Raw genomic sequence first — 21,182 nt, forward strand, 5'->3', positions numbered from 1 at the left:
TGAAACAGTGCTGTTGAATCTGACTGAGTGGAATTTCCACTCACTGAAGTGGGTGAAGTCTGAGTGTGTCAGCAGAGAGGATTCACAAGCAGCAGGCTGGTAATGTGGAGGCTTTATCCTAATAATATGAACACACTGCCTTACCCAGGGCGCTTCCTACGTGTACTCCTGAGAGAAGGGTAAGTCCAGCCCTTCTCCTTTTCCCACCTTTAACAGGAAGCCAGCTCTCCTCTGAGGAGATTCTTTGGCAATACAGTCATTATATCCTGTGAGTCTGAATGAAGCAACCTTGCTCAGTCTCTCAGCCACACCCCGGGCTTTCCTTTCTTAACTGTTTCTTGACATGCTGACTACCTGCCCTCCCTGCCACAGCAGAACGTGGCAGCTCTTTGTAGGCAGAGACATGATCTGTCTTCTTGCGTCTATGGTCCAGGCCCTGCCACTATATACATACAAATGCACGCTTCACACACGTGCATTGGGCAAATGAAGTCAACGTGCCAAGCAACGGAGTGATTGGAAAATGATGTGGACATGAAGTCCTAAGTACTTTAGAACAATTTGGTTATATTCCCTAAAATTCATGCAACATTATTTTTCCTAATGGATGCTATTATATACATAGAACATTATTACACACATATATAAAACAGATACATAGGCCATACAAAGCACACATATACATGTAAGCTGGGTTTGTTGTGTATAATATGTATGGAAATCATAGATTTGAGAGTTCAAATTTATTAAATACTTAATGGTTTGCTATTTCTTCTACTTAAGTTAAATGACAATTTTACTAATATAGGTGACTGGGGAAAAAATGGAGCATTATGTTGATTTTTACAAATTTAATAAAGACCAATTTCATACCCACATGGGTTATCTTGTACCTTCCTAAGTATTACATAATTAAAATATTTTCCTCAAATAAGTTAGCTTTCTTTCTTGGTTTCTACTTTTGACACAAAAGTTTAAAAACAAAATTGGAGACACAGTCTCATGATGTAGCTCTGACTGGCATGGAACCTGCTAAAGAACTGGGTTGGCCATGAACTCAAAAAGATCTGCCTGCCTCTCCATCCCCAGTGCTAGAATTAAAGGCAAGTAGTACCGTGCCTGGCAAAAATTTAAAAAAAAAATCAAATATGGAATGACTTTTTGTGTGTGGCTTTTTGAGGCAGGGTTTCTCTGTGTAGCCTAGGCTGTCCTGGAACTCACTCTATAGACCAGGCTGGCCTCAGATTCAGAGAACTGCCTGTCTCTACCTCCTAACTGCTTGGATTAAATGTATGAGCCAACACCTCTCCACTTAAATGACCTATTTTTAAAGAACTGTATACTAGCAATTCAATCATGTTCATTCTTAAAACACCCAATAAAAGAGCACACTGGAGGTATAAAATCAGATTCTTCAATGATGTGCTTTAAAGGAAAGCAGAGCGTTACTAATTTTTATGGCCTGAGAGCCTGATAAGCTAAACTGTAATCATCAACGGTTTTCACGGGCATACTCACCCTGACTTCGTTAACATTATTAGAATAATCCACTGACTGGCAAATATAGCTGTATCCTGCGTTGTATGATCCCATGAATAGCTGGAGACAAAAAGATTAACATTTGGAGTAAAGGTTTAGCAAACACAGCATTGAAAGCAGTAAATTTGACTCACTATTTCCAAGTTTTGTGAAAACAGTTATTTTTTTAAAAAACATTTCAAATGCATTAAACATTTTAAAGTTATTTTCTTTTGTGGTGCTGAGGATCAAACTTGGAACTTCACATATACAGGGCAAACTCTGTATGACTGCATTTGAGACAGGGTTTCTCATCTCCAGCCCTGAACTGACATGTAATGTCCTAAAATCCATTGTGTGATAGCTTTACTATACTTTTAATAAAGACTAAATTAAGAAGCAAGCATTCTCTTTTTCACCAAGACATCAACATAAATACATAATATTTTTCATTATTTAGATAATAGCTTACTTGTTCCTATAATTGAATTTGCACAGGCAAGTCCTTACATATTTAGCATAGTACATTATTGGAAAGCTACATTTAATGTTTCTAAACTAGTATGGATGCAAATTCTATTCAATGCCAACTCAGTCAAAGAGGAATTTTTACAGGAGCTGTGCTTGCTAGTTTTTTGCTAACTTGACACAAGCTAAGTCATTTGGGAAGAAGGGATGCCAATTCAGAAAATACCCCTACCAGAAAGCCCTGTGAACAAGCATGTAGATCACTTCCTTGACTGATGGTTGGCATTGGAGGGTCTGCTCACTGTGGGTGCTGCCACCCCATGAGTGCTATAAAAAAAGCTGGCTGAGCAAGCTACCAGAGAGCAAGCCAGGAAGCAATGTTCTTCTGTGGCTTCCGCTTCCTTTCCTGCCTCCAGGTTCCTGCCCTTACTTCTGCCTGAATTGCTCCCTGGGAGTGTAAGATGAGATAAACTCTTTGGATTCTGAGCCAAAAGGTGTCCTGCTTTAACTGATTCATATCTTGATCGAAAGTGATGTGTAACCATCAAGCAAAGGTATCCAGATAAAGCAAAGGAGAGTGTCTGTGAAGTTGAGGGTCTATAGGGTAAGTTGCCACTGGGAGGCTTTTCTAAAGAAGAATTAATTTACTCAGTACCTCTGGTTAGCCATCAGCCCATACAGAATTCTACCAAGTCTCTTAGGAACAAATCCTTTAGACTTTAGCAACTTGAAAGGACTGTGCCAATTCCAGTCTCCAGGATTTTCTTTCAAAATATCCTGGAGAATTTGCTGATGTCCAGAAAAGTGTGGTGATTAGTAGCCACACCTGCAGAAGAGCCAACACCTTTCAGCTCCAGCACATACTCGGCAAATTACATAAGACGATTCGATAAGAAACTCACACTTACAAGTGTTTTGATCAGGTTGTCAGGCCTGAAACTGATGAAGAAGGGTTCTGGGTAGCTCTGATGGGTCACTAAGTATCAAATATGTGCCAAACATCCTAGAAACACACCTCTCTCACCTCTAATGACAGCCTTCCTTACTTGGCAGGTCTGTTCCCATGCCACAGCAGTTACTAAGAGTATAGTGAGATTCATTCTAGGCTCGCTTCAAAGTCCCATCTAAACAGCTATCCTACACTCCATGCAAGGCTGCAAGGACAGCTTCATTTTTAAAATTATTTCCAACAGCCCATTACTAGAGTGATGTTAATAAACTTACCTCTCTGAAGATGAAGAGGTTAAGCAAAACCATGCCAAAATTATAGATTATGAGCACTAAGCGCATTTGGAAGGGCTCTCGGTCTTTCATCCACTTTGGACCCAGCCACACGAATAGAAGATAGAGGGTGCTTATGCTTAGCGTTGGCCATGGAGACTGCATGAGCGGCCAGTCTTCTACGCGTTTATCTATGGAGAGAATCAAACATGCAATTTACTGAGCAATGCACATTTTACAAAACAAAATTCTCTTAGGAATTAAAATGTCCTAATTCCATGATTGGAGTAAGCGCGGATCACTGTGCCCATGAAAATACACGGTATATAAAACAAATACAGACACAGCTGAGTCCTACAAGTATTGTTGGGAAAACCACTTCTTTACTTAGATTACATGGTGCGTTTTATAGAGAATGAATGAAACAAAGACAAGAAATGCACTACAAATATAGAATGTAACTTGAGTTGAAAGTGAAGACCTCATAGCATAAAAATAATTATTTCGAGGAAACACTAATTTTTTCCACGAAGCAAATGAATTTTAACGTGTGGCACTGTGCTTTGTATCCACCCCTAAGCACACATCAGACTGATGAGGTCTGAGGCAATGGAAGCCATGAGATAGAATAGGCCTAGCAATGAGAGTTACCATGCCATCATACTTGAGGAATTAATTTTTTTACGATTTTAATTTCTCTTAAACAATAGCCATATTCCAAGATGGGTTTGCTACTTTCCCACTGATAATGTGTTATCAATTTTATTATCTATGAAAAATCAATTTTATGCTTAGCTTCACTTATTCATATATATGTAAATGCATATAGAATAATTTCATTTAAAGTAAACTGACTGCCTACAATATTTTAAATATGCAACCATCAATTATTTTATAATGTAATATTTTAAAACAAAAATATTGATTAGATAAGAAATGATAATGAATTAATAGATTAAGAAAATATATATATAAAATATATTAAGATTAAAATTTACATTTATAATGTTAAACAGAATTTCTTTTTTTTATAATCAAATATATACTTTATCTCTTATAATCAAATATCTACTTTTGGCAATACAAAACACATTAACATTCTATCTTCAGCATAGTTGAAAATATAAATATTTTTCTAAAAATTTTTTTAAAATAATTCTAAAATAAAAGAAAATAAAAGATTTCTAAAATAAAGAAAAATAATCTTTTAGCCAGTTCCTAGACTCCATCCTAAGTGAATGTAATGTATTGTTAATTACAGAAACCTTAATTAAAGTGGACTTCTTTACTACAACTATTTGTGCAAAATGGTTCTGAATTAGATAACTAAATATTAGAATACTGTTTTAAAATATACTAATCAGGCTGGGGTGTGGCTCAGAGGTAAAGAAAGTATCTCCCTTAGTGCCTGAGTGTATATATACATATGCACGCACATCTATACATATGCATAAACACACTAATCTATTTCTATTTACTGTCAGTTGAAACTAAGACACAAAACATTATGTTTCATGAAATAATCTTTCAAGTCAGGAAGTGCCATACTTACTCCAGTTTCAGTGAAATAATTTGATAAAATGTGAGAGGGATAGGAGGGCACTCAGGCAGAAGGACTGAGCTCGACGCCAAGCTACTAAATTAGGAGAGATATCCTGCCTCCACAAAACAAAGAAGGGGGCATTCTTCTCTAGGGTCTGGCTGAATACATATGCATAGTTCTCACCCCTTATCAAAGAAACTTTTCTTTGCCATAGACAGAAAGCCACAGCAGATAAAAAATGTAGAGTTGTAGAGCTCAGTTCCAAATATATATATATTTATATATATACGCAATACCCAAGACTCAAGAATCATTGCAGAAGAAGGGAGCAGAAAGATCGTAATAGCTGTGAGATGATGTCTCTTAGAAATGACCGACGCTATACCCATGAAGTCTCACCAATATGGTGGGCTAAAGATGGCCTGAACAAGGATGATACCCAGGGACACAATAACATGGATGGGAGGAAATCCATGAGGTCTGAACGCTACACAAAGAACTATATATAACTAAGGGATGCAGAGAGTGGGAGAAATGCCTTCTCCAGGAAAGAGCACACCAGTTGGTTATGCAATGGTCAGCCCTGAAAACATCCGTAAAAAAATACACACACACACACACACACACACACACTCACACACATGGCTGCCACCACCACCAGTGAAAGAAAACAATATGATGGTGAATTTGAAGCACAGAGAGAGGAGAGCACATGGGCCAGTGTGGACGGGAGAAGGGGAAAGGAGAAATGATATAGGTATATGTAATGTTAAAAAAAATATTTTTAAAGGGGGGAAAGGAGATATCACTAATTTAAGAAGAGCATACATGGGAACAGGAAAAACTGAAATAAGATTTTATTTCATACTTTACAAAGGAGGTCTACTGTTTATGATAACTTTGATTATATTGATCAAACCAAATACAACCAGACTTCAATTAAAAAAATAAGAGACTTAAACCGTGTTGACTTGTGCTGACATTTGTCAAGGGCCACATGACTGCCATGGTTGCGTGTGGCTTTGAAGACGTGTTATCCTTCAATGATAATTATCTTCCTATAAAGACAACGGTTCCCTGTCAGAAGCCACCATATAAAACACAGGATGCTTATCAACTTAGGTCTTCTTCTGAAGCTTAAAGCTTCTCCAGAAAGCTGCTGCTTCTCCAGAGGCTTCTCCAGAAGCTTAAAGTCTTGCTCTAGGTCACAGCAGAGTTGTTCTAGGGCCCTGCCCTCCACAAATGTTAGGGCAAAGACTGACCTAACCAGATGGAGGTCAAGAGCCAATGCATTATTAACGGATAGTCAGCCTGGCACAGAAAGGAAAATGAACTCTGCTGTAAAGAGACCTTAAAGTCTAAAATCCTGGATTCTGTGTCCCCTTCTATCTCACCACACTAAAGATTCCTACTGACTTTAAAGCAAGTTCTGAGGAGCAAGTACAATAAGAAAAACTAGAAAAACAGGGACTGGAGGGACGGCTCAGTCAATAAAATACTTGCCATGTAAGTATGAGGACCTGAATCTGATGTCTAGAATTCATGTAAAACTGGGGGCAATGCCCACTTATCATCCAAGTGCTCGAGAGGCAGAGATAGGCCAACCCTGAAGCTTGCTGACAGCCAATCTAGCCCCATCCAAGAGGCTCAATCTCAGAAAAATGAGGTGTCAATCATTTAAGACACCCAGTATCGACTTCTTGCCTATGAGACACACACACACACACACACACACATGTATATGAATACATATATGCACATTAGCTTATACAGACAAATATAAAACAAAGAAAACTAGGCACCAAAACTAGTCAGCAATTAAGAGTAAATAATGCATTTCTTCAATATTTTTGAGACAAAGGTTGGGGGTCTCACTCTGTTGTCCAGCCTGTGCCTGAACATTTGAGTTTAGGTTGACACTTCTGCCTACACCTCCCAAACAGTAGCTAGAACTAAGGATGTCCCACTATGTCTAGCTTGAAGTGCTGGTAAACTGTCTCATTCTCTGATTAAGCAATGACACTTAGAGGGCTATCAAGGACAGGCAGAGGAAGACACAAGTGAGAAACTGAAGGCTCTACAATATCAAGCACTTGAGGGAGGCTGAGACACAGTTAAGAAGCCAGAGAACAATAGGAAATAACGGAACATACAGGATGGCCAGTGATTGACAGCTCCAATACTGGCTCTGCCATGATGGACAGGATGCTACAGCACAATCCCTCTACATTTCCTTCATCTATAAACAGGGGAGGTGAGAAGGTGAACTAGCTTAGTGATTCTCCAGTCTTATTAACACAGCAGCAAGCTCCAGAAGTGGTTGGCATGTGCACCGATGCTTTGGTTGATGCTGCAGCCCATTCCCAGGGATACTGCACTTTCTGTGTGTCTGGGATTCTTCATATTCTCACGTATTACTCCAAATTAAGTGTGTGAGCTTTGTTTTGCTGGTTTTGTTTTTGAGACAAAGTCTCACAGCCTGATTATCTTACCTCAACATCTTGGGTTTGGAATGACAGGCACTACGATGCATGAGGTGATGGAATCCAGGGCTCTCTGGATAGGAAGCCAACAGGAAAGTCACAAGGGGAAGCGCTATACATCTGGAAACGGGTAACAGATTCCAGAGGGAAAAGGGGAATGGCTCAGGATTCCTGCCATATTTATGGCCAGAAGGCAACTTGGAAAGTCAGGACAGTGTAGACTACACCAGCAAGAAGGCCCAGGAGAAAGTGATCAGGAAATGTCTAAACATCCCTGTGTGATGTACCTAAGTGGTCCCTAGGTGAGGCAGCCAGGAAGCTCCAGGGATGCAGAGAAACAACTGCCTGGGCAGGAGACAGGAGACAGGAGCCACGAGAATCACATCAGGTCGTATGCAAGTCAAGTGCACAGAGTAAGGGGAAAAAAGCAAAAAAGATCTGTGCCTCCGGTCACACTGGGAGAGGGGGCAAAATGCCTCGGAGGTGGGGGAGAGAAAACAGCCAGACACGAGTCAACTGTGCCCACCGGCCTGCCCTCCCTCCCTCTGTCCCTTCCTTCTTTCTTTGAGGAACTCATTACCTTGAGGGTTAGTAAGGGAAGAGTTAATGAGCTCCAGTGTTCCTAGCCCAGAAGGATTCCATAAAGCCCCTCCCTCCTTCTCATTATATGTGCCAAGCCATGCATATGGAGGTCAGAGGGCAACCCTGGGAAGTCAGTTCTCTCTCTCCTTCCACCTTTATATGGGATCTGGGGATTGAACTCAGGTCGTGAGGCCTGCACTGCAAGCCCTATTACCTGCTGAGCCATCCTGCCCAGGCCTCAATAGCTTAATTTTCAAATTATGCTGAAAGGCTATTCTCAAAATCATGTTTAAAGACAGCATAAAACAAAATGTAATAAAGCATAAAATACTGGTAGTCCCATAGTTTTTAAGTAGCTCAGGTAACCTCTGCTTGTAATCAAGTAATCACAATGAATCCTTGGGAAACTCTGATCGGTCTACTTTTTCTCTGAAAGGCTGATCTAAATAAATAAAGGTTGTAGTAGCCCAAGATTTCTACATGAACTTTCTTTCTAGTAAAATTCCACTATCACATGCCGGGCAGTGGTGGCGCACGCCTTTAATCCCAGCACTTGGGAGGCAGAGGCAGGCAGATTTCTGAGTTCGAGGCCAGCCTGGTCTAGAGAGTGGGTGCCACGACAGCCAAGGCTACACAAAGAAACCCTGTCTCGAAAAAACAAAAACAAAAACAAACAAACAAAAATTCTACTATCGCATCCCAGAAAAAAAAATAGTGAAATGAAACTTTTTTTTGAATATCCAGATTAGTAGAAGAGATGGAACCAGGTCTGCAGAAAGAAACGGGTCCTGGGTGATGATGCATTGGAAGGTTCACAGAATATCTGGACAAAAGATAAGACTTACATCAAGAACTGGATCCCAGGGCATGGCACACACCCATAGTCCCAGCTAATCACAACGGGGGCGGGGGGGCAAGAAAGTGACACATTTCCTGCCAACCTGGCTAGCATAAGCCACACAGGGGTCAGTGGAGGGAGTGCAGGGGTCAGCAGAGGGAGGGCTGAGTTATGGCCGTGCACCTCCAGGCTTGGCCCATTGTTTGGTTTATAATAATAACTTAAGTCTATTTAACAGTTCTGCATTTTCTCCAGTATTGAACAAAGGAAAGTAGCAACACTCTCTATTCCTTTCTATTGAAGTGTGGTCCATATATCAGTGAAGTGTCATCATCATCTGGGACTGGTAGGGAACGGAATCTCTCTTAGCCGGAGAATCAGAATCCGTATCCTGCCAGCACACCGCCCCAGATTTCTTTGAGTTGGTCCCTGATTTGACCTGGAGGAATCAGCCACTTTCTCTTTGATTCTAACAGCATTCTCATCTGTGTAATCTGCCATTATCAAAAGAAAAACACAAGTCTAAGGAACGTTAGCCAGGCTAGCCTTGGGAGTTTATTTAAGATGTGGGAGCCTTCTGACTCAGACTCTCTTGCCTGCTTTTGGATCCCTTTCCACTGGCTTGGCTGCCTTGTCTGGCCTCAGTGGCAGAGGATGTGCTTAGTCCTGATGGGACTTGATGTCCCAGGGCAGGCTGGTACATGGAGGGAGGGCTCCCCTCCTCCTCGGGGGTGAGAAGATGAGACTGGGAGGAGAGGAGGGGACTGCAGTTGAGATGTAGAATGAATGAATGAATGAATGAATGAATGAATGAAAAGGGGTGGGGTGAGTATCTAATGGCAGGAGGGAGCAGATGGCCTCAGAGTTGTTCAGACTGGTGTACTAACCCCCATGTGATGATAGTCAAAACCCTGACTACAGCGCCTAGCACTCCATCAGCATCAGTGACCACTCGGTAAATGAAGAGTAGGCAATGCTGTGTGACAGAAGTGGAAAGATCTTCCTTCCACTCCAGCTCCGTGACTCTAGCTATGTGATTCTAAGCCTTTCTTCATCTCTAGACAGTTACGTAATATCTAACCTGGAAGGATGCTATGAAGGATGAGTATATGGGGATCAAGAACTCCTGCAGCCTCATAGAGTCCTTAGGAGCAGGTACTTCACAGATGGCAGCGAGCTTCATAGGCTGCCGGGGATGGCTGACTCGTAGTTTAAGAACTAGCACATCCATTTAAGACAGTTCAAGACAAAGGGAGACATGCTGTGGGGAAAACATTTGTATCGACAGAGAGGTCTGGAAAACGGAAGTGATGTCCTGTGTCAAGGCCAGAAGGCAGGCAAGCAGTTTCCTCCTCTCCTCTCCCTGAGTCATAAACTCTCCTTGAATGAGTCCAGACAACATTCAAAGCTTTAAGAAAATCTCAGTGATGCTTCCCGTTTGTTAAAGGGCTTGTAGCATTTGTTACTGTGCGTGCGTGCGTGTGTGCGTGCGTGCGTGCGTGCGTGCGTGCGTGCGTGCGTGCGTGCGTGTGGCGCTTTGTCTTTACCACTTCTATAAACTAAATGCTCACTGGGCAGAATACTATCCCACCCTGCTTTTTCACTAATTAACAGTAGGTGGTAGCTCTTGTTTCACGCCATTTGGCAAGTAAGTTCATAATCGCTTTGAACATAATAAATTAACAGTTGTAATACCTCTATCTTATGGAAGACAATTTCATCTCAGGATACACGTCTTAGATCTTAAATATGTACTCCCATATGTCTTGTCAACATACAGATTTATCTAAGAAAATACCACTTTTCTTTTCTTTTTTTTTTTAAATAAGTATGCATGTTTTGCCTACATATATATCTGTACAATGCATGAGTAGCTGGTGCCTATGGCGACCACCGGCAGGCATTGGATCCTCTGGAATTACAAGTGGTTATGAGCTACCTTGTGGGTGCTAGGAATTGAACCTCAGCCCTCTAAAAGAGCAACAAGGCTCTTAACTGCTGAACATCTCTAGCCCACTAGTTTAATTTCATGTGCTACCCCTCCCTCGTAGCATCTTGGAGCATTTCAGTTGCTTTTTTTGTTATTGTTGTCAGTATTATGATTTGGGTCAGATTTAGTATCTCACAGGAATAAGAATGTGGTCATGCTATGTAGGTCAGGTGGCGGTGAGAAAGGTTAGCTAGAAAGATGCCTAGGGGAGGGGCCTGAAGACTTCTCTCTTGACCGGTGTGAGGATGAAATGAGCATCAACCTAGGACCGAGACAGCCCATTCCCTCACTTCTGTGAAGCTCGGGAATTTGTAAGCGGATGGAAGGAAATAAGATGTTCCAAGCCCATCTTCCAGGAGTTCTGTAAAACTAAGGCAAAAAGCAAAGCCGAAACTTCCTGCCTCCTTGTTCGCTGCTTGCTGGCCAAGCAGGTACTTCATCAGGTCAGTTGACAGAACCCTGTATTCTCTTTATAAAGCCATTTTACAATAAGATGAAAAACAAAAGAAGTTTTTGTTTCACCAACCAATACTAAAGAAAGGTCAAGTTTAGGAAAGTCATTATATTAATTTTTCAGTCTGTGGGGTTCTTCCTACATTTTATTAGTCTATATTAATTATAGGTAATAATGGTTTCATTTTGATTCCTTCATACATGCATTGATACATTTTAATTACAGCCCCCTATCCCGTCTCTAGTCCCTACTTCTCACTTCCATAGGTCCCCACCCAATTTTCATAATATCTTCGTGTGTGTGTGTGTGTGTGTGTGTGTGTGTGTATGTGTGTCCCAACGAAATTTTCTCAGTGTGAAAATGAAGTTTACCACTGTAATTGCGTTAACTACATACGCTGGCACAAGCAAGCATACTCAGAATGTTGTATAGCCAATCTCCACAACCAGTGTCACGTTGCAAAACAGAAACTTCAAACCTCTTAAACACCAATTCCCCAGCCGGTTTGTTCTCTTTCCAGCCCTGCCAAACATGGTTTTAATTTCTGTTTCTATTAATTACTTTAGAAAGCCCATGTGAGTAAGATGACACATCTTTGTCCTGTTGTGTTGGAGCACAATGCCCCCTGGGGTTATCCGCATACAGTGTAGAAATTTCCTTCCAAACTTAAAAGTATTCTTGTATCTCCATGTTCCACTGTGTTCACCAGCTCATTCATCAGCGGACATAGTTCAGCTGTTTCTACCTCCTGGCTATGGTGCAATGCAATAATCAACAAGGAATGACTGAGATGTGAGATGTATTAACACATACATGTGAGATGCATTAATACATACACACACACACACACACACACACATTGAGATGCATTAACATACATATGTATGCCTGAGTCTACATCTGATAAATAAAAATGTAAAAAGATATATGGGCTCTTTCACATGCTCCCATTCAGAATCACAAAGGCTTCTCTGATTTCATCAGACAGAAACTGATTCCTTCAGAGGACTGATAAATTTTATTTTATAAATCCCAAGATATAAATAAAACATAAACAAAATACCATACTGAGATATTCACTTAGCAATGACAACCTTCTGTGGGAAAAAGCCAGAAGGGTTTTAAATAAATATAGTGATTCACTAAGGCACATGCTTATATCAAAAGCACTTAGTTTCTTTTGTTTTGTCCTTCCTCTGAGACACACATATGTTAGCGATGAGAGACCTGGGGCTGAAGAGGTAGCAATTGCTAGGGAGTACTTGCTGCTCTTGTACAGGAACCAAATTGAATTCCAGGACTTAGATGATGTGGTGGTTTGAATTTGCTTGGCCCAGGGAGTGGCACTATTAGGAGGTGTGGCTTTGTAAGAGGAAGTGTGTCACTGTGGGGAAGGGCAATCAGACCCTCCTCCTAACCATGTGGAAGTCAATCTTCTCTTAACGCTCTTCAGATGAAGATGTAGAACTCTCAGCTCCTCCTGCACTATGCCTGCCTGGACACTGCCATGCTGCCACTTTGATGATAATGGACTGAACCTCTGGACCTATAAGCCAGCCAAAATTAAATGTTGTCCTTGTAAGAGTTGCCTTGGTCATGGTGTCTATAAACTGCAATCAAAACCTAATTAAGACAGATATGTAGTTCATAACCATCTGTAACTCCAGCTTCAATGGCTCTGGTGCCCTCTCTGGCTTCCAAAAGACACACACACACACACATACACTTTACTCCCACAAGTAAAAATAAAATCCTTAAAAAAAAAAAAAAGACACAAAGAAATACTCATAACTTGCCCAGATTACGTGAGAAGCCATCTTTAGAAGCTGCACATCACATGGTAGAATTACTATGTAATTGAAATAATTTATACTTTTTCTGTTACTGCTCCTGTTTTTGGCACGTTAGCTCCCTCGTGGTTATTCAAGTAATACTGCGATAATTAAACAGCTCTGGTGACGTAGTGTCACACGGTGCTGTTTCAAGCAGTCCTTTATTTCTCTATTCCTTTACACGGCTCTTAGAGAACAGGCAAGACCAAGCAAAAAATGGCTAATAACAAATGTAGTATTTTTACTAATGGGGAGATACTAAGAAGGTTTTAGAAAGCACTTAAATTAAAAAAAAAAGATTTTCAAATTAATAACTGACATATATGTCACTGAAATTGCTCTCTCTATTCAAAGAACAGAAGAGTAGCATCGACACAGAACTATGGATCAAGCAGGGCAGAGTGGCACACGTCATTAATCCCAGTCTTCAGAAGGCAGAGGCAGACAGATCTCTGTGAGTTCAAGGCTAGCCTGGTCTATACAACAGAACTATGGATCCGGGAAGATCCTAAAGATTATTACATAATTCAGTTCTCTGGATTTACAGGAGAAAAATGTTGAGGACTGCTGGAGAAAGGGACCTGTTCAAACTCTCACACTAAGTGGCACTGGCCTCATGACTGAAGCTGAGTCACCTGATTCTCAGACCCCCAAGTCTTTCCACCCACTGTGTCCTGCCACCACCCTCAATCCCCCTCACGTTTCTGCAGGTATGAAAGACAAAAAGTGATTATCTGACTATGTATCTCTGTCATGAGCAACTAAATGATTTGATAGTTGATTCATCAACTGAATAGTGGTGATAGTGGGCACCAACTGAAATTACAACCAATAAAGACAATTTAAAAAACAAAACTTTTTACAGACTAAATACAAAACAAAACAAACAAAAAACAAAAAGAAATCACTCAATAGTAGAATACTTGCTTAGCATGTGTAAAGGCCTGAAGTTCAATGCCCCCCACAACAAAAGAGTGTGGGGCACCTATTTGCAATTTAGTGCCACCTAAAACTTTATCACCCCAAGATATCACTAATCAAAATTACACAAGATAGCTAGGAATGGTAGTACCTGACTAAAGTATCAGCACTCAGGAAACTGAGACAGGAGAATCACAAGTTCAAGGACTGGACCACCATCAGTGAGACTATCTTTCAAAACTGAAAACCAAAGCTCAATTAAGAGAATCATCTCTTGCCATTTGCATAAGAGGAAGAGAGAGTCCCTTGGACATGTTGAGGAGGAAACCATAAAATGAGGAGGCGAATCATAATGATGGTTTATCTAATTCAGGACTAGAGTCGTTTTTAAAAAATGGCATAAGACAAGTAATTGCTAACACAAGGTTTGATGTCAGAGGACCTGCAGTTGCTTTAGCCTACCATGCAGGCAATGGTCTGGAAGCAGAGCTGTGTGGTCTCTGGAGAAGTAAACAGAGGCAAATGAGCCAGGGGATACTGTAAGGACAGGAAGATAGGCAGGCATTGCTTTTACTGAAGGACCAGGGACTTACCCAAGCTGGCTAGCCCTATAGGAGGACTGTGGGTAGAGGACTATTGCCTGAGCACATTAGGAAGCTAATCCAGAAGCAGGTTCTGGAAAGTATGTATCTCCCACCCTTCTTTTTTCTAAGTGTCAAAACCCATAAGGCTTTTAAATAATAGACTCTGATACAGAAAAACCTTTGTTTATTTTATAAGCAAAAGATTGTAATATCTGAGGGAAAAAGGGGCATAGAAAGTGAGGAAAGACACACTTCATTAAAGAATTCTTCTCTGCGAGGATGCATATGCTTAATGCAAGAGTAGTGGCTCAGGGGAAAAATCATACTCGTGCAAAGTCATCCACATTATTTAGAATGTATGTAATATCATATGCAATAATATCATGTGACACTATTATTTACATGACTAGAGAAAAATAAAACGCTGAATTTTTAAAAGGATGACCAAGTAAGTACCTTGTACCTTACAAGATGACAAAACCATTGTCCAAGGCCTTTATAATCTTAAAACCTGTCTCCATAAGCAAATGACACCAGTCTAAGAACTCTGTTTGCCCCACTACGATCTGACTCTGAGGGGTGTTTTGCTATATGCTGTGGATGGGGAGGGTATGGGAGTACTAGCCATTGAAGTCCAAGCGTAAGTGCTATCACAAGTCAGACTGTGGTAGAGGAAAAATATCAACATAGCAAACCCTGTAAAGTTGTCTGGACCTCACAGAAGCTTCAGAGAGGTGAAGGCATCAGTAACAACATTGACCATGGGAAGTTCTAGAAGCTGGCCACTTCCCACACTTTTGGTTTTCGTGCTTGTGTGTGTGCCTGCAATCACAGTACTGGGAGGTGAAAGCTTAAAGTCCTTAGGGTTAGCCTGGCTACACAGTGAGCTCAGAGCTGGCCTGGTTTACACATCAAAACCCTACCTCAAACCCTAACCCTTGCTGAGAGAGAGAGAAAAACATACTATTTTCCACCTAATCCAAACAAAACCTATTTTAGAAACACAAATTAAAAACTACACATTAACTATGTCAAATAAAATGAATATCCAATATCAACATACTGTACACCATTTAAAACCTGTCTTCCTCCCCTGCAAGTCATACGATAAACCTCCTCTGACTCCAGCTTATTATAGCTGAATTAAGTATCCCCGCCCACAGGAGGTCCAAGTGACTCACTGGTCCTTTCGAAGTCCCGGTTTTCCCAGTTCAGCCCCTGCTCCCTTTGCCTTTAACACCTTTGCCCTAGTCTCCCATCAGCTCGCTCACTGCTGGGGTAAGGGACCTGGGGGAAATTGCTAAAATGATCAGAAAACAGAGCCAGTCAGTCTACTGATTTCCCCACTCATGACTGACACATAGGGACAGGACACTGAGATGACAGTAGAGAAGGACTCTTCTGATTGTCCCCAGGCCCTCAAACCAGGACTTCAAAATGCCAGTGACTCCCTTAGACTTCCTGAGCTTCGACCTAGTGACCTCCTATTCTCTCAGTCCCTGACCTGGATTTTGCCTGGCAAGTACATTTTGGACTAAAGAACTACACGTGACCTAAGTGCAGTTAACTTATACAAGTCTGGCTTCTGAAGACTGCCATCATCACTGCCATCATCACATAGGAGACACCCTCCCTCCTATACCACTGGTCTCATCCTCTTTCCCTTCTGCCTCTTCCAAAGAAAACTCAAGAACCCAGATAACTCCGCTGTTTAAGTCGCTGCTGACTTCAAGGACACATAAACATGTACCCATGCTCCATGAAGTAGCCAAGTAGCCAGAAGAAAAATAGTCTTAGTGGACAAAGTGGACAATGTAGCATTTATGAGGAGGGGGGTGACTATTTAGATGTGTCAGCTTAAATTTTTATAGAGAGACCTTAATTAGTTCCTTTTTTGAGTCTAATCCTGTTCACACATACAAAGTAAAATCAGAGAAGAAAAGAAAAAGCAAATGCAGGGACCTCCGAGCTCCAGCTCCAAGATGGGCAGCTAGAATGAAGTCTCACACCAGTCATGCTTCCTCCTTCCGGTATAAACAAAAGTCATTTTCTTGTTGCAAGTGTCTAAGTGCTTGATCTAGGAAAGTCAAATTCATTTTTTATTTTTTTCTAAAAGCACAGTCCTTTAGATTTTACACTTCAAAACCTAAAGTGTCAATGACACAATAAAGGTGACTTGTCCCTGCATGTGCACAAATTCGTTATTTGCTAGGTATATATGTGCTGTTGAAAAGTCATGTTAGTAGAGTCTCCCTTTGGCTGTGTTTTCTTAAGCAGCAACATTTGATGGAAGAGTTTGAAATTATATTTCGAAGCTATGTGTTCTACGGCTAAAAAAAAAAAAAAGTCTTAGGCTGGCAAGAACACTCTACAAACCTGGAACCTTCTCATTAAGATGATCCAAAATAGAATTTCTTTACTTGTGCTCAGGTAGGAACTTCCAGGAGAGAAAAACCCAAGGAACTAGTAAAAGGAAGAGAAATCAGCATACACCTACAGCGAGGCACTCAGGGCATGGCGCCTAGCTCAGCTTGCTTTTCCTGAATAATTGTATTCTTTCGTCACAACCATTTCCCAAGAGCACCTCTGTTTCCCACCCAGTTTTATTTTCCTCTTTCCAAACATCTGACTCACCCACTTTTCTTCAGCATCACTGAAGAAAAACCTTCCTTTTCCCTCTGTAGCCCCCTTAGCCGGGTTTTCAGAAACAAGTGCTCTTGGAAGAGCAAGCAGTGTGACCTGCTTCCCAGGAGGAACATGGAGCACACAATCGTAAAGGGAGCAAGCACAGAAAGAAGCTCCAGGTATCTTAAAAAACAAACAAACAAACCAACTTGAACAATGGTCCCCCTTACGCTGCAGCAAGGCCCAAACAGACTCTAGCCACCTAGCCTCTAGTGGATTAAGAAGGAGCTCTGCCTGCACACTGCTGCTCAGTCAGGGCAGAGGCAAGGAAGCAGTCTCAGGTTTCGTAAGTGGATAGTCTAGAACATGGATGAATACCTTCCCACTGACCTGCTAGTAAGAGGTCACTTGAGTGTCCCTGCATATATTCATTTCTCAAGCTTGACCCATCATTGGGTATTGTTTTATATGCTCCTCAAAAGTGTAGGCGCAAGCTTTCACATGCGCGTACACACGAAACTCCCAACTCCATTCACTGTCCTTTTTTCAGACTCGCTTGGAAGGAATGAACCACTACAGGAGGCTACGTTCTAGCTTTGCTCTCAACTCTTCTTTCTGAGGCTCAGGAGAGATGAGAACTCTTACAGAATGGGAAGGAGCCGAGAGACACAGGACTGAGATGCCTAGGTGTGGCTCTGGATGTAAGGTAGCTGGAAGACCTCAACCGCATCACCACCTGCCAGCCAGCTTGTCTGATGTTCAGCTCTGTGCAGTTGTGTAAGGGGAGGCTCTGATGCAATGTTCAGGGCAGTATCACAGAGAGGAAGGGAAGGGTGCTTCTTCCTCGGGTATTGCAGGTATCGGTGTGATAGCATTAAAGTAAAACTCAAAGAAGAACCGGCCCTGGACAACTGCCTTTAAACCATCTCCAGCTTCGAGGCTCGGGAACTACTGGCTCTCCTACGATCTTATGCGTGATTTCCTGAGAAATATCGCGCTTTTTAAAACAGGTCAACGAAGCCTCCACATCCAAGAAGCATTTGTCTCATACAGAAACCATTCCAGCAAGCATTTTATCCACAGCACATAACATCAAATTTCATACTGTATCACGCTATATATCACCCACTGTCTCGTTTGCCCTAGCAACAACACACGCACACAAAAAAAACTAAAGAAGAAACTTTTCACTTCTTAAGAAGACAGCCATCATAACCTACATTGTTAACATCCTCCCTTTGCTAGAATACAGGGTCACACTGCAAACGGACAACACAAATTGAGAGCCCCAAACCATTCCCTAGGATCCTTTAAACTTTTAGGTCTCGGAACCTTTTAAAAGCAACAAAGCAAATGTAGAAATGTTAAAACGTGAACATTTCTGCCACAATTACTTCTGCTAGGAAAACTACCTAAGTCACCCAGTGACAGCCCTGCTCTGCAAACTCAACAGCTAAAGGGAAAGTTTGCTAATTTCAGCACACTGTACTTATGCAGGCTTCTGGGCCAACCTCTAGGTGCTGCTGCGGAGACCCCCAACCCAAAGACAGTCTTCCTTCCCCTCCCCCTGATGGCACTGCACTGCGCAAAGCCCTCGCAGAGAGTAGCCTAACAGATTTGCTACTGGGGAGCCACAAACAAACAAACAAACAAACAAACAAAAAACCACCACTAACGTTCTTCAAGAAGCTAAATAATGCTATTTTACTTTTCAATAGAAATTATACTACAAAGGGGTTAGCTAAATGGAAGAAGGTAATGAGTGGTTCGTCAAAGCCTTCAAGGAAGCTGAAGTAGCGGAGAGACAGGTATAGTCGCAGCTCTCCTCCGCCTCCAGGCCTCTCTATCTCTCTACAAGGAGTACCAGTACGTAAGAGAATAGGCGAGCTCGGGAATTGCGGGCGTCAGGGCGGGGTGGTTTCTTGGCTGCACCGGCAGCATCTGGTTAAGTCAGCTCCTGCATCTGCGGAGCTGAAGGGATGGGAGTGTTGCGGGTAGGGAGGAGGACGCCTTAAGGTTCTCGTCCGATTAACCAGTGCAAGACCGCGGGCACCGCATTTGCGGGGACCCGGGCGCCCCTAACAGCCTCAGGGCGCCGGGTAGGGGGCGCAGGGCCTTGCCTGGCGCTGAGGCCGGGGACTGGCGTCTGCGCCGTGGGCAGCCCAAGGAGCACCCAGTGGAGATGGGTGAGGCCCCTCGCCCGTACCTGCGATGGACCAGGTCCAGCGATAGAACTCCACGGTGTCGTTGAATGCGGTGGACATCGCGTTCAGGACGCCGCCGGGCTCTGAGTCCAGCAGCCCCATCTTGGCGCGGAGAGGTGCGAGCAGAGAAGAGAGGCTCCGAGGGACGGTGGGCGACTGCGGCGGGGACCCTGCTGGCAGCGGCGTCTCCTCCTCCTCCAGGCGCCGGGACTGGGGATGCGGACGGCGAGCAGCGGCGAGCAGCAGAGACAAGAAGCCTGAAGGCGGCGGAGGAGGAGGACCCGCCACGAGCGCCCAGCGCTGCTCCTCTCTGTCGCCGCGCTCTGCCGCAGCTCCAATCCCCTCGCCCGCATCACGTGGCCGCGCGGGGCGGGGCGGCGCCTCCTCTCGCCCGGGGCGCGGGGATGCTGCGGTCGCGAGTGGTGGCCGGCTTGCGCAGGCGCGCTAAGGCCAGCCCCGGGCCACCACCTGGGCCACAGGATCGCCGCAGGGCGACACCTCGTACCCAGTCCTCCTCCCCTGCCCTCCTGCCCACGGTTACCTCTGCTCCTCCGGATGCAGCGTGAGAAACCAGACGGGGAAAAGTGGGAGTTTGTAGGCAAAGATGAAGTAAGCGAGGCATTTCTGGTCCTTGCCTGTCCATTCACCTCCATCACTTGTGCTTTTGCTGTCTTCGCCTTTGGCGCGTGCTTGTCGCCCAGACAAGGAAACGCGGGTGGTTTCACTGTAAAGGAATGCCATTTGTCTTATGCAGTGGCAAAGGAGAGTTGTCTGTGGTCACCCCATAAATAATATTAACATGTAGTTAAATCCTTGTGAGTATTGAAAACAGGGTTCTCAACGGACACAGGGCGATCAAAGCAATGTAATTGTATCAAATTAGGCTACTGGTTGTTCAGAGAAGAGGGAGCCATGTGAATAAAGAGTCTGCTTGGACCAGATGAGATTCAGGTCAATCTGAAAGGGTGATGCTGAGGAGACAAAGAGCAATTAATTGACTTCTCCTTGTGAGAAGAGAGCCATCCCTGTGAATAGCAGCAGCAACAACAACAAAATTACACTATATAATTTTTATAGTTTCTGACATAAAGCAAGATTTCAGTGAATGGTCCAATGACAAATTCATCTGCTTTTTATTCAGATGTACCATCCACTTTTGTTTCAGCTTTTTTCCCCCTCCACTTGCTGATTTAAAATGCTTATTTTAAAGGCCACTGAGTCAAATGCCCAACACTGTTAACATGAGTACTACCTGAGCCCTGCCTAACTATGTGCTATAAATAGCAAGTCATAAATATTTATGGTGACAAAATTATAATGTACACCATTTTCAGAGCATAGTGGGAGTTAAGGAGAAAGAGCTTCGGCGAGAAAGGGTAATTAAAAGTAACTGTTGTATAACTCAGACCAACATAGCCTTCTTTACATGCTTTATTCGGAAATCAACCAAATGATATATGATTTATTAATTTGTCAAATATGCCTGCCAGACTGAAGTTTCTCAGATTAAAGAATTCCTGATATCTCAATTCCTAGCTATGAATCTAGTAACTATAAAGAATTCTAGTCAAATCTCATTTCCTTTGGTAATGTGAGTGTGAGTTAGCTTTCCCTTTGCTTATAATATTGATTGCTGCCTCTCTATTGTCTTGGAGTCTTAGATGTTTTTATGGAGAACAGATTCTTATATTCACCTCACAAAACATCACCGCCTTTGCTTATTTAACGTAATGTGAAATCATTACAGCGGCTTTATTCAGGAATCTCCTTGGTGCCTCTCTTCTACAGTGGAGGCCAGTTTAAGTTCCTTGTTCACTAGGGGGCGCCTGTCACATAAGGAAATCATAGACAAGCCCAATCAATGTTGTTAACTGTACGTTGTCTGCCTTAGTTGGGGCATAGTTATTTTTATTTATACT

General features: G+C 42.6%; 1 protein-coding gene across 1 annotated transcript in view; it reads right to left on the reverse strand.

The window, feature by feature from the left end:
• Nucleotides 1-19,622, reverse strand: part of Elovl4 (ELOVL fatty acid elongase 4) — a 27,221-nt gene extending 7,599 nt beyond the window's left edge. The window contains exons 1-3 of the mRNA XM_031343208.1: nucleotides 19,266-19,622; nucleotides 3,211-3,398; nucleotides 1,519-1,599 (exon numbers count right to left, since the gene is read on the reverse strand). Of these exons, the coding sequence (XP_031199068.1) occupies nucleotides 1,519-1,599; nucleotides 3,211-3,398; nucleotides 19,266-19,365 (369 nt within the window). The 5' untranslated portion in view covers nucleotides 19,366-19,622. The remainder of the gene's footprint in view (nucleotides 1-1,518; nucleotides 1,600-3,210; nucleotides 3,399-19,265) is intronic.
• Between the last annotated feature and the right edge of the window lie 1,560 nt (nucleotides 19,623-21,182).

The sequence above is a fragment of the Mastomys coucha genome, unplaced genomic scaffold, assembly GCF_008632895.1.
Source record: "Mastomys coucha isolate ucsf_1 unplaced genomic scaffold, UCSF_Mcou_1 pScaffold23, whole genome shotgun sequence".
In the NCBI taxonomy this organism is placed as follows: Eukaryota; Metazoa; Chordata; class Mammalia; order Rodentia; family Muridae; genus Mastomys; species Mastomys coucha.